Source organism: Malurus melanocephalus, unplaced genomic scaffold, assembly GCF_030028575.1.
Source record: "Malurus melanocephalus ecotype Western Australia unplaced genomic scaffold, MMel_1.1 scaffold_80, whole genome shotgun sequence".
Lineage (NCBI taxonomy): Eukaryota > Metazoa > Chordata > Aves > Passeriformes > Maluridae > Malurus > Malurus melanocephalus.
Window position 1 is genome coordinate 362,260 of NW_026623312.1, and position 14,232 is coordinate 376,491.

Genomic DNA, 14,232 nt, shown 5'->3' on the forward strand with positions numbered 1-14,232 from the left:
GTATTTTACAAATGCATTAAATATAAAACTCCTCAAAATAAAACATATTCATTCTTGCTTTTTCATTTAGCAGTGAAATTTGGATTTGAATTTGGATTGAAATAAATTTTCACTGTTCTTGCGAAGTGAGTTTTGGTCTSTGGCCAAAATTTTCACTGAGTTTCAGTGAAAATTTATTTCAATCCAACATAATAGCATCATGAGGTTTATCGCCCTTCTATCTAATTAGCAGAAGAAACTTAAAAATATCATCAATATAAAAAAAAAAATCACAGTCTCTGGATCTGTAATGGATGTGATAGTAATCAGTTCTCTAGCACACTGTCTTTCAAAGGTTCATTCCTTCAAACACATGAAATAAGTAATAACAAAAAATATCCACCTCAGAAAATTATTAAAACCAAAATGTTTATATGAAGAAAATGATCTGCCAAAGCACCACCTGCCACAAAACATGAATGAACAGCTCATGATTTTCTGACAAGATTTTAACCATTACCGTGTTTCTTTATGTGTGTAYTTACATGTGCATATTTATCTGGTTRGAACACTACTCAAAATAATCAACAAATCTGAATCACTTCTAGCAACAATCTTCCCATTTTCTTTTTGATACATGTGGACACAGTACAGAAGACATTGATTAAACTGGAAAGCCACACACAGAATAAAATTTTAAGTGCACCATACAAAAATAAAATAAACAATGTTTTGCTCACATAGCATCACATATACTAAAAATGGCTTTCTTACACAAGACATCACTAATTATTCATTTACTATAAAATCAAAGCACTCAAACAGTGAGTGTGGAAACCAAGCATGATGTCATTTTTATGCTACTTTCAGAGTTCTTGACATTAAGTTAAATATACCTGTTTCCCCCCATTATTTTATATGGGAAAAATGCTGATACCAATTAACTAGGACATTGAAAAAAAAAAMCATATATGCCATCCTTCAAGAGAAAAATGCCTGTCTTTATAAAAACCAGGCAGGAAAGCCTCACCAAAAATCTTCTACAAATGTGGGAGATGTAAACATATCCACAAAATAGTATGCTAATATTGGATTACTTTTTATCTCTTCATGAATTTTATAGGTCTTGAATTCAGATAGAACTGTTCATATTTTTTCTAAATTTGTCCACCGTCTGTGTTTTATGCAGTTACATCTAGACACTGACACAACTTTTCTTTATTTATGGGCCAACATTGTTATTTCGTTGACCATCAAACAGCRTATTTGTTGATTTAGAGAGAACATTTTATCATACCAAACTGCTGTATTTCATCTGACAGTAAGCCAATAAAAACAACTGAATTTCCCAAGTTAGTCATAATACTCTGAGGGATTTCTTTTGTTTGAACAGTTAATCCCTAGGACAACACAAATTAAAAAACAAAGTGGAGATTGTTTTACTAATCATTTTGGCACTCCCCATTATCACATTTCTCTTTGTTTATCCATCATGTTGTTTTCTGGTCAGCAAGTGGAGTTTTCACCTTCAAATAAGAGATTTAGCTTTAAACAGGAAGCATTCAGACATTTTTCTTATATAGGTCAGTAGTAGTTTATAATACATGTGCAAGATGAGCTCATGTTAAGCTTTTAATTCCCATATGACTACCTTACAATTCTGAAATGAAGGGATTATAAAGATGGGGCACACTTACACAACATTTCAACACTACTACTTCCAAAATCAAATTCTTTAAATATTTTTAAATATTGTCTTTAAAATGTCCTGCCTAACTACTGCCCTTCACAGCTGATTAAAGAATATAAGGAAATGAGACAAACAGAGCAGCAGTCCAAAGAATCACTTTGAGATGTCCATGCACTGGGCCAGAGACCAAAACTCACGTCACAAGAACAGTGATGTTTGCCACAGAGCCACAGCTTGTTTTCCCCACTGCTGCTCCCCTTCTTCTGCCAATATTTGCAATTTTACTTGGCAGGACAGGTTACAAGGGCTCTGYGACACTTCAGTGCTCTTAAAGGATCATTTTTCTCAAGACATTTGAGAAATTTTTTGACCACTTGTGTGGTAGCTAAAGGGCTTTCAATCCTGACTGCTCTGGCTCTGCTAATGACTTTGCTTGTAATTATCCCTAATTATGGCATGGGAACCATACAAACTATGCAGTTTCTTTCACTGCAACAAAGACACCACATACTTTCTCCAAAAGACTGCAAAACTAAAATTATCTCCCGATTTAAGAGAATCCTGCAATGATGCCCATCAAACTTCACCCACAAACTTCCATCTGACCCCAAGACCATTCCTACACCATTCTTCAGATTCGAGTCAAATCAAAACTATGCTGTGACCATTTCCAATGAAAAGGGTCTGAAACAAACAAGAGAAAGACACGACTTCTTGGCTTGGGTGCAGGAGCAAAGAGCCTGAATAACCTGTGATTTCTTAACACAACATGGATTTTAAAAAAAGCAGCCAAACTAATCTGAATWATCTCTTTTCCACCCATCCCCCAAMGTGAAAACAAACATACCGAGTTTGATATTTAAGCTGGAGGTGTTTTTGGGTTACATTCCTTATATCTAGAAAGGAACTTAGGGACAGAGAAGAATGAGACCTCTACTCTGGGTATGTTCCTAAGCACAGAGGAGTGCAATAGAGGCACTTTCTATCTTGTGGTCTGCCTGATTTAAAGTAAGAACATACAGCCATTCCACATCCTAAATTAATGCCCTAGAGACCAGCTTGTACAGCTGGACTGTCTCTAGGTCACTGGAAATTTAATTATCTGCATAAAAGCTTGAAAAACTCAAACAAACAGCCAAAACCCAAAACACCTGTGTGTGGGCGAAGAAGAGAAAAAAAGGCACTTTTACTCTTCTTCTATAAAACTATGAGGAAAATCATCTGTCCTATTCTTCCTTTCCATACTTCAGACTGCAATGACAGGGARCGTAGGGGAGTTACTGACAAATTTGTTGTAATAGTATCTTAAGAAAAATAATATAAATGATAGAACTAGTTTYCAGACACATAACTCAGCAAACAAACATTTTTTCTGCACCTGCTAATGACAGCTACTATTTCAAGTGGCTGGTGTAAAGGACTAAAATTTCATTTTAATATAGGAAGCAAAGCCATTTTCATYTTACTGGGCAATGCAAGGATTAAATATATCTGAAAAAATTGTACTTTTTAGAAGTGTTGTAACCACGGCTTCAGAAAGCAGGGGAATTTTTCTTCTTCAGTGAATATATAATCTACATGCTGGAGGAGAAGAAAAATCAGCTCAAATACATTTAATCGCTATATTAATCCAATCACCATATTTTAAAAATTAAAGATTAGTTGTAAAGGAACAGAAGTCTGCAATACAAAGACYGGGAAGCAAGGAAATGGAGAAAAAAAGGTTATTTAATATTTAGAACATGCCTACCTTATACAGAAGTACACACAGAAATACCAACAATTTCTGAGCCTTTTTAACTAGAAGCAGAMTGGTTTTGCTGGCTGCTAGCAAAAAAGCAGCAGGATTTGTCAGCTTAGGAAAAGCACTGCATTAATGCAGCTCTAAGGCTTGCGGAATTCTGCCTTGTTCAGTGCAATGGATCACACAGATGCAGCCGATGATGCATTGTCCTAYTGATTAAAATCCATCTAAATTCCACTTGAGCCGAGTGTTTGCTCTTGGACGGATGGTTCTGAAGGCTTGCACTAAGCCAACAAACACCAGCAGGACAGATCTTGGTGAAATGTTCAAGTATTAATCTAGGCTGTGGGAGAGATTGGACAACCTGTGATCTTACGTTAAAAGGAACTTCTCCTATTGACACCTTAAATATTGTAACTACAGTAAACCTCCAAATTTGTAAAATCACCTTAAAACACTGAAAACTCATCTTTCCCATGTTTTCAAGAGCTGAACAATACTTGCTTTGTCAACCTGTGCAGTACTCTGGACTTCCTGCTGGGAAGCACAGCTGTGCTAAAGTAGTAGTGCTTATCATAGCACGCTGGAAGCTGTTTCTAGAAAACAGTTTTAAAATTAAGAAATAATTATAATAAAGAAACATAGCTTTGATAGGTTTTCCTTTACACAGCCTGGAAAAGGGCTTCCATAGAAATCTAAAAGTACACAAAAGTYGCTGAGTAACTCCCAGTCCATGACACAAAGGGCAGTGACAGAAAAACCACACAGGCACAGAGCTTGCAATACCTTCATATTGGATGCCTCGGTTTCCAGTTTTGTGAGGTGATTTGAGTTATCCTCTAGCTCTTGCCGAAGGTTGGAGTTCTCCATCTTTAATGCCTCAACTTGCTTTAACAATTGATCATATGAAGCTGCGGCCATCCTGGGCTACCCTCAGCCCTTAAAAAAGCAAGAGAAAATATTAAATTCAAGCATTTTAGAAAAAACGCTTCACTACCTAAATGGATCTAACCACAAAATCATCTCTCTCTCCCATTTACCAATAATTTTCTAACCATCTAATTTAAATCCATTAAATCAAACTGTTAATGCCTAGAACTAATTCCAGTTCAAGACTTTTTTTTTTCCTGTGGGCTTCCATTGTTATCCATTATTAAGCATATGAAAAAAGGTCATTGTCAATTGCATCAGATATTAGAGGAAGCTAAAATACATGAAAGAAAATAACTGCATCATACAAAAGCATCCTTACTACTGGCACTTCAGTGTTAACACAGAGAAATTGCATATAATAGACCACATATAGTAATTTTTTGGATAGACAAGAAGCACCTTCAAACATATCTAAAAGATGCTGACTGCCCGCTTATTATAGGAAATCCATGATGGTCACACAGATGTTCAATATTCCTAAGAACAGGACACTCTCTGAAGGAGATACTATATGAAAGCAGTAAATATTGGGGAATTTTAACTGAAAAAAAAACCAAAAAACACATCATCATATATAGAAAATAAGTAACTGTTTTGTAAAAATACCCTTCAAGGCAGAAGATTAAAACAAAATTCCTTCACAAAAAGTGGTCATCATGCCCCGCAGAATTTTAAGATGAAAGGCTGCTTTTGACATGAAGACACACCACACTGTTTTCAGTAAAATGGCAACACCGTCCCAGAAAACCTCACAACTATTCGGCCATTATAAAAGAGAAAGAAACAAATACTTCAACTTATTACAAACTGCAAATTGCTCCCCACTTCCCAAACCAAAAGCTGGCAAAATGTTCATCTAACAAGGCAACATTTCCTTTCATCGCTACTGCAGTACTTTGGAAAAGATGTAACAATTCAAAGCTCTTATTTAGCATTTTCATTGTAACCTCTGACCAAACCTTTGACCTACGGCTTGTGCAACCCCTTATAAAACCAGTTTCCTCTTCCAGACAAAACTCAATTGAATTACCCAGTCTACTAAAAATAAGGTAAAATTATTCAAAAATGTTTTAGTTCCTCAGCACAAACTTTGAAAACTGTGTTTAACCTTTCTAAATTTAAACCTTTCTAAATTTAAATAAGGGAGAGTGTACACTACTGAAGATGGAACAATAACAAAAGCTGCAATGCGTTTGATATGACTGGTTTATTTCCTCTCCAAGCACCTGTCACCATCAAAGACAGAAGAAGGAGGACACCCGCCACTTATGAACTTATGACTTCCATGAGTGAAATGAATCCATAACATTTTATTTTTCAAAATTTGATCATGCTTACTGAAGACCYCATTTTTACAGGAATGAGGGCAATATGAAATAACTGCTCTGCTATGTGAATTCTGGGATTTTAGCACCAGGCTGTTTCACCTAAAAGGTTGAGTCTTATCAAGGAGAATTGTAGCAAAAACAAAACAAACACACCAACACCAAAAAATCAGTAAGCCCGAGCTGCTTTTTGTTACATTTCATGTATGCTTTCATCTAATAAGTAACAGTTTCTATTATAATAAAAGAAACTAATAGCTRTATTTCACATTTCAGAACATACTGCATGCACAAGCCCAAGGAAAGGTAGACACAAGTGAAGAAGAATATAAACTTTTTCTCATTAGCTGTCATGAATTAAGACTGTATTGTAATATTGATAGAATGTGTGGTTTTAAGTATATCACATATTCATTCATCTACATGTAATCTACAGAAGCTGCTCTGTGCCAAGTACGGCATACATTTTGTTTCTAGATAGACTATCTTTTTCTCCTATTACTGTAATTCACTACTAACATGAAAGGACAGGTAATGACAAAAAAGTYCCAGTTTTTCCATATCCTGCCCACATTTAGGAATTCTGATTTAGAGATTTGAAATTTAAAATGATCAGCCCCATCAACAAGATGTACACACACAACAAAGGAAATGGGGAAAAATGGATGAGGGGAGGAGCTCTGAGAGGAAGACATCAATTGCATCTGGTATTTTAGATGCAAAACAAACTTAGATGTATTTATGCTAAACGAGTAAGGAACCTGAAGGRCAGATTTGGTTTGGCTTTCCCCCACTTCTGATCCAAGTTCCTCTATTGTCATAATGTCAAAGTAAGACATCGCCACTAAGTGACAGCATTCCACCTCAGACTAGGAGTCACTTCCTGATTTATTCAAATGTCAAGCTTCGTGCGTTTTCAGATTAAAAAAAAAAAAAAATACTTAGCTGATTACCACAACCTCGGTAACTCAAAACATTTTTTTTTCCTGCTAAATAGATGCCCAGAGGAGACTTCCCATAARCCACTCTGTCACCTTGGCTGCAACAGAGATGAACACAAAAATTCTACATGGGTAAGGAGCAGTTCAAAGACACATCAAGATGAGACTGGGCAGTGCTGAAAGCCAAATTACTGGGCAAGAGGCAGGCTGTTAGCAAAGTTCACCCAAAACTAGACTGTGAGAGGCATTTTTAAATGTTTTGTTATTGACTTTGGCACAAGAAGTAGCATCAAAACCTGCTCCCATAAATTCAGGAGGTTACACAAGGTCAGAGGACTCCATGTCATATACAATGAATTTGATGAACTGAGAAATAAAGAAGTAGAAACAGGCTGGAATTCAAGAGCATAGTGACATAGGGTCACTGACCAAGGAATCTCAACCTGGAGCAGTGAAGCYTGTCAGCAGCCAGCCTGCAGGACACTGTGTGGTGCCAGAGATTGGCACAAGGAGAGCAAAACACAATCCCCAGAGTTATCACACTATTTTGCAAAGATGTGGGTAAGAAAAGCGAATTTAAGTGGGTGCAGACAAAGATGTGCTCAGGAGATGAGAGAGTATCTCATATGAAAGGAGATTTGACAAGCAAACCTTGGCAGCCTCAGCACATCAAAGGCTGGAATGACACAGCTATAGTTTGTTATTAGTGAATGGAAAACACTGAAGAGGGAGAATAACATTTATGTTAAAACACAGTAACATAAAGAACAAATGGGTGTAAATTGGTCATTTATAAACCTAGGCTGGMAACTTCAATTAGAACTTGTAGTTCAGTGGGATCCTTGCCAAGCATACTACATAAAAAGAAGCCAGACTTCATAGCTCAAGAAATCCMATCTTGTATTCCTAAACATCAATACTGCCAAATGCTTTACTTTTGGTATATGCACAATATTTATTTCTTCTTTTTCTGAAATAATGAAATTCCAAAGTATTTCACAAAAGATACGATTATTAAATTTTAAAATGGAGGAAACTGACATAGGTTATGTATGACCACAAAGCAGCTTAATCTTTCTGATGCTGAACACTGTGTCATCTMTCAGGCACGTGATTTGTAGGGTGAAATCACAGGGCTCCATTACACATAAGCTGTTCCATTATGAGACAAATCCTCAAAATTAATACCTGCCTCTCTTCTGAAAACATGTATTTATCAACTGCCTCAAACTAGATACATCAGATCACAGTTCAGGTCCCAAAACAATCCTTGGATTTATGCTCTAAGTAAAAGAAATTACTTATGAATCATAATTTATAAATTTTATGTTACAGGTTTTTTAAACACAGGAATGTCAGCATCAACACAAATTGACTGTACCACTATATCCCCTTCTTGTAGTTTCTCAGTGGCTCAACTACTTGCATTGAGGAAAGAGTTAAACTCTGGAACCTCTTGGCCAGTCAGGTTTCCCAGGCCACATTTAGAGCAGAATTAGCCATTCTAACAGAAAGCAAGGAATAGCTCAGGCATGGTCCACTAGCCTGGAGTTGTACCATTGCACATGCAAACATATTCAACACCACTGGGATTAGAATCAGCAGGATCAAAAATAAATAACTCTTCTTTCCCCCTGTAGGAAACCATGGCAGTGGGAGAGAAGGAGGAGAAGAGAACTCCTCTGACCTGCAGAATCCATTCCACATTGCACCCAGCCCAAGGGAAAATGCACCACAAATGCGAAACAACTCACCTTTGTATAATTCACTATTCTGCTTCAAGTCAAACTCCCTTTTGTACTCTAACTGTATTGTTTCTTCACAGAGTGGTCATCAAAGGCAAGAACAGATACTGATTTCTCCAGATTTATTAGAAAAAATAAGCTTCTTGGAATACAGAAATTTTGAAATTCAATACCCCCATGYAAGAGACACCCGAAATCTAGCTGTCCTACTTCCCTGACCCATATTTCTCATAATTAAGAAGCTTCTTCTCCATCTCCTATCAAAGTAAGGTGAAATTATGACAAGAAATTTCACGCTTTACTGAATCAGCACTTTACATGAATATACATATCAAAGAAGAATTTCAAGTTGGATACAACTCTTTTATGCACTAAAATCAAAATTAATGAGAAGCTTMAATTTATGCAAACTGTTAATATTTAGATATGCATTTTCCTGTATTAAGAGAACTGTACTAGTAGCCACTGCCCAGACAGAAATTTACATGCATCCGGTTTGGTCTCAAATCCAAGGGATCTCAAGAAAAAAAAAATAGTATTGTTGCCTGAAAACTTGGAATTTTTTAATTTTCTCTTTGAAATCAGTAAGTGTATATACTCAATTTGCCCTGAAGAGGTTTTACTTAAGAACTCCAACAATTTGTCATATATTAAATCTCTTTATGAAAATATTTCAGACTCCCATTATTGTTTTCATCCATAAAATCTATTGTCACTACCATTGAATTCCAGTACCACCAGTAAGCAGATTTACTGTCTTTGAGTTATTTCATAATGTTGTTTACATTCTTAATATATCAAAGTGAACASTACATGTAGGTACCATGTATCTATAGTTATTTATCTTTGTATCTAAATTTTCTAATAGTTGTAGCTACATCTAAATATTGATTCTATCTAAAGCTCAGGAATATCTAGAATATAATTCAGTACAGCTTGAAAGGACCATCAACTCTGACTTCCTTCCACATCCACCAAATCTATGTTATTCTTCAGTGCTGAGCCCAGTATTTTGTCCTTGTTATTACTATTCTGTCCATTTTTGTCATTCATTCATGGGAATGTGTCTAATGAGGAATTCTTTCTTCAAGGGCACAACTACACTCAATTCAGAGAGAAAATGCTGACTCTGTCAACGACGTTTTTCCAATTAGTTTATCTTAACTACCTTCAAAACCAGATTATTTTTAAGCACTAGGTCTAGGGGTTCCGACCTGGCAGTAACTATGGCTGGTGGTGGGGTGGCCGGGAGGGCTGTGCCGGTGCCTGCCCCAGCTGTCTGCCCCACCCATCTCCACAAGATTCCCACCCAGGAAAGAGGGGAATGGCTCAGCTGCTCAAGTGGCAGCTGCTAAACCACTGCAGATTACTGCCCAACTGCCAAGGTAATCTGAAATAGGTGTCAGTTTAAGCTTAGTGTGCTGGGTCATTAACCACGATGCTTCAGCAGCTGTTGCACAGCTATTTCCAAGAGAGGGGCAAGATTTCCAAGAGAGGGGCAAGGCTGACAGGCAGGGCAAAAAATCGAGCACAGCTGTTCCAAGGTAAGTGAGCTCCACTTTAGTAACTTCAGCCTTAAGTGGACCATTTTCACAGTTTCCTTACCAATACACTCATAAGGAAGAAATGTGTGGAAGCTTTGTTGTTCTTATTTTGAACATATCAAACCACTTTTGCATTACTTCAATTTCTCTGTTGATTGAATCCTGTATTGAATTTTCCATTATTTTGTTTGAAGCTTGCCTTCAGTTTTTCAACTCTGGCAAAATACCAGCACTCCAAGTACTGTGCTCAAGAACTTATCAAAAATGAGTATCACTGTGTCAGGGATTGTTTTATCCATTTCAGTTTGGGCAAGCTTTCAAGGTGTGCCAATTTAAAAATGTTTATCCTTCASTGGCATTGTATAATTTTCTACCTCCCTACTCACAGAAAAATACTCCACTGGATGCAAATAGTAAAATCCCCTTACCCTGATTCTTTTCAAACAGCAGAAAAATATTTCTGCCTTCACAAGCATCGCCCTGAACAGCTATGTTATTTCCAASTGGTGATAAGTAAGCCTATCCTTTACTAAAATGGCCTTTGTTGCCGCATGTTTGATCCTCCTATGCCCACCCAAATTTAAGAACAATCCCCAAAACTTCCAGCCAGGAACAGCTAAAAGGGAAGCCATTTTGTTTGGTTTTTCTTCAACTGGGCCATGCGGACACACAAACATAATGAGCAGTCTCGAAGTGCTGTGGCTTTGAGTGTCGTTAGAGACAACTAAGAAAATACTCAGCCCAGAATAAGAACCACCTGTGAGTGGAACAGCAGAACTGTGCATGTTCTCATTYTTTCTGCTTTAGCACACTTAGGTCATCAGAGACCAAGAAAGGAGTATGAAAAAAAATCATTACAGAAAACTGCTCTTCATCCAGTTTATTTTAGCAACAAGGGCTTTGATACCCCAAAATTAATTGCAAGTTACATATTACTCTTTTTAATAAATTTGAAAAGGATCATAAGGAAAAAAATTGCTAACAAATCATACCAAATTGTAATCTCTAGATTAGGTGCACTGTGAGTTCCTGGGGCTTTCAATCATGTAAAAAAAAGGCAAAGGACAGATGAAGAGCCATTGTTGCTATCAGTTTATCCTAATAAAATTAGTAAAAGCCTTAGTCCCTTTAAAAAAAGACCACACATTTTTTCTCTAAACCTCAGTCACATCAAGATTTTCTATCCACTTCTACATGAAGGCTATCTTTGAAAACAGACTAAAACACTCAAATTTTACTATACCTGACCCTACTAAATACTTWTGAGTGGGGATTGGGTAAAGATATATTTTGTTCTTTCTGAAATTAATTCATTTGGCAASAGCTTTCAGTCCATCATTATATTTTGGGATATTTTTGTAAATTCAATACTTGTCCTGTAGTCACCAGCCATGAACAGAAACATCATCTGTTCATCTTAACCAAAACTAATAAGTGATCCATGTTCTCAGCATTCCTTAAAAGACCGTGAGGAGAAGGAATGAGAACATCATGGTCTGAACTCTTGCATGCATCATTACATGTCAAATATGATAAAGGTCAAGGTGCRTTTGTGTGAGAAACAGAAATAATTTAATATTTGGAATTTTACTAAAGAATGCTAACAATCAAAAAAACATTCTTATTAACCCAAGAAAAGTAAAATCAAGAAGTCATATGTTTCAGACTATGAACTGTCAAGTTCAGCTTTTATTATTACACTGTCAAGAAAATTTCTACTTCTTCCTTTATAATTCTGGATTGGGAAGTTCCTTAGCTGGTTAGTCATGCTGTATTCAGAATATGACTGTGAAAATTTGAAACATGATTTGCATTTAAATACTATATTGAACACAAACCACTCCAGACATTATTTGAATCATAACTTATATTGGATCAGAAATGATTCACAAGCCTGAACACTCATCCTTGAAGATGATCATCATTGTTATTCATGACTAATTGTGTATGCCCTCACTGCACATGACTTGTTTCTGTTTACTTCTGTATTTCTCATAATCTTTTAAGGATTCAATTCTAGAAAGTTCAAGCTATTAAAAAGTCTGAGACAGGTATTTTTTTTTCCTAATTTACCTGAAAACACAAACTCAAAACAACTAATATGAAATAAAACATCTGTAATTAAAAAAAAAAATACATACAACAAAAGAACTCTATTCTACACTATAATAATAATTTCTTATAAATAAATATTTCTCCATCTTGGGTGACCTATCAGGACCATCWTCAGGACTGCCCTCAGCACTTTTATGGATCAGAACAATTTGTCTTGCAGGAAATGTATCAGCATCTGATCACACAGATGCTGCATGAATTYTGGAAAACTATTAGTGGAAACTAGGTCTTTGCTGACAATAACTTATCATCATAGCACATCATTAGTAGTATAACCTATTTCAAAGAGGATTTCACTATACTGATTATTAAAGAATTCACCATATATCATCAACATAAATATTTTACCAACTAATTTAAGATGCATATTGAAATCCAACATGAGAATTGAGAGATCAAGRGAACCAATTTTAGGCACATGCACTTCCAACTTGTTCCGCATTATTCATCTGATATAACAATGCTGTACTATGACTGTTGTTATATCAGATGAACATTTATCATAACCATGTATTTTGCATTTGAAGGATGATGTTTAGGAAATTTGAATTCATAAATAATTTAAAGAATTATATTTAAAGATGATCTTTTATTCAAGTTACCATTTTGAGAGTGTGACTTGCAGAACTCCTACATGGGTTATGCAGAATGATAATAAGACTATTTCTTTTTAAGAGTTAAAATGGTACAAGAAGAAGCATCACCATTATAATCACTACTGTGCTTTTGTCACCCTCTTTCCTTTAAAAAATAAGGGTAAAAACATCTTTGCATCGTCTGTTTCTTTCAACATTTAAGCAACTGTATGCAGACTCAAAATGCCRAAGCAGAAATATCTAGGATCAATTTACTTTTTGAGATCTGTTATCCCAAATGATAAGTTCTCAAATGACGTTTTAAAATTTAACATTATCCCAAACCTCTCTTACTGATAAGACAGGAGATATATGATTATAAAAATAATCATAGAAATACATAGAATACATAGAAAATATTTTGAGAGGATGTATACAGCAGGTATTTAAACTGAGTCTTTCCATCCTTTGCACATCACTGTATTTAACAGAAGTGAGAAGAAGAGCATCTACCAGTTACTTCAAGTCCCCTTAAAGATACAGCAGAGTCTGGTTCCAGGAAATGGCTTTCAGTATATATAAGATTACGCGTATTTTCAAAGAACTGTAACCTTAGCAAAATGCTCATAAATGTATTACCTGCATTAGATAACAGAAAAAAATCAACCAGACAGTAAAAAGACGGTAGAAAAAAACATCAAGAAGCATTTTCACCAGAACAAACAGCAAAGGGTGGGAGAAGTACTCAAAAACGGAAATAGATCTATATTGTGCTATTCATGTATGCACTGAAATTTATTGGAAATACTTCTATGCAAACTAAGAAGCTGTGTGTTTTTTCCTACGCCTTTAAAAGGCATTTTTTTCAGGGTATGACTCTCCAAATCAAGTCAAAACCGGGCCCTACTGGTCCCCTGAAGAAAATCGTATCAAACGAAAAATACCCCTTACAGCCCACAGACAAGGTTGACTCCTCCATGTGAGTCAACAGGAAGAATTCTGTATCTTGAAACAAAACCTCAATACGACGAAATAATGTGGCAGCACATGCGTCCTCCAAAAATCGCCACACATTTTTGCAAAAGCAAGGAGCACTCTGCTAGCAATGACCTAATTACTAGCATAAAAGCTGCGTATCTGACAAAGGGGAAGAAAGGACCCACTGCTTCATACATAATTTATTAAGATTTCCCACAGCATTCAGGTTAAGTCGCGGACCCAAGCACCTCTTTGTGATGTTAAATAAATCTGTGAGAAGTCAGCGGATCTCAGGGCGCGCCGAGGGCACAGCGCTGCCTCCGGAACGGTCCCGACGGCCGCCCACCCGCGCGTCCCCCGCGCTGCGGCAGCGGAGGCGCCGCCGCCGCCCGTCCCTAACAAAGCCAGACCGGTGCCACCCGCGGGCAGCGCCTCACCGCCCCGAGAGGGGTACCTCCGCGGCTCTGCCTGCCCCGAGACCCCTGCCCGCCGCCGTTTCCCCTCCTCCTCCCGCTCCTCCCGGCTCCGAAGCCCGCGCAGGGGCTCCGCAGGGCTTTGTGCCTCGGGCCGGCGCGGCCGGCTGCGCTCGGTCCCGCCCGTGGCGGCTTCCCGCCGTGCCCGCCCGCTCGTCCCCGCGCCTGCGGGGCTCCCCTCTCCGCCGCG

The 14,232-nt window shown here is 37.2% G+C and overlaps 1 protein-coding gene across 4 annotated transcripts in view; it reads right to left on the reverse strand.

Moving 5' to 3' along the window:
• The window catches only part of APC (APC regulator of WNT signaling pathway), a 91,388-nt gene that overhangs the window by 54,879 nt on the left and 22,277 nt on the right, over window positions 1-14,232 (reverse strand). For all 4 annotated transcript variants that reach the window (XM_057367504.1, XM_057367503.1, XM_057367501.1 and 1 more), the window contains exon 2: window positions 4,200-4,352. In XM_057367504.1, coding sequence (XP_057223487.1) covers window positions 4,200-4,334 — 135 coding nt within the window. In that variant the 5' untranslated portion in view covers window positions 4,335-4,352. The remainder of the gene's footprint in view (window positions 1-4,199; window positions 4,353-14,232) is intronic.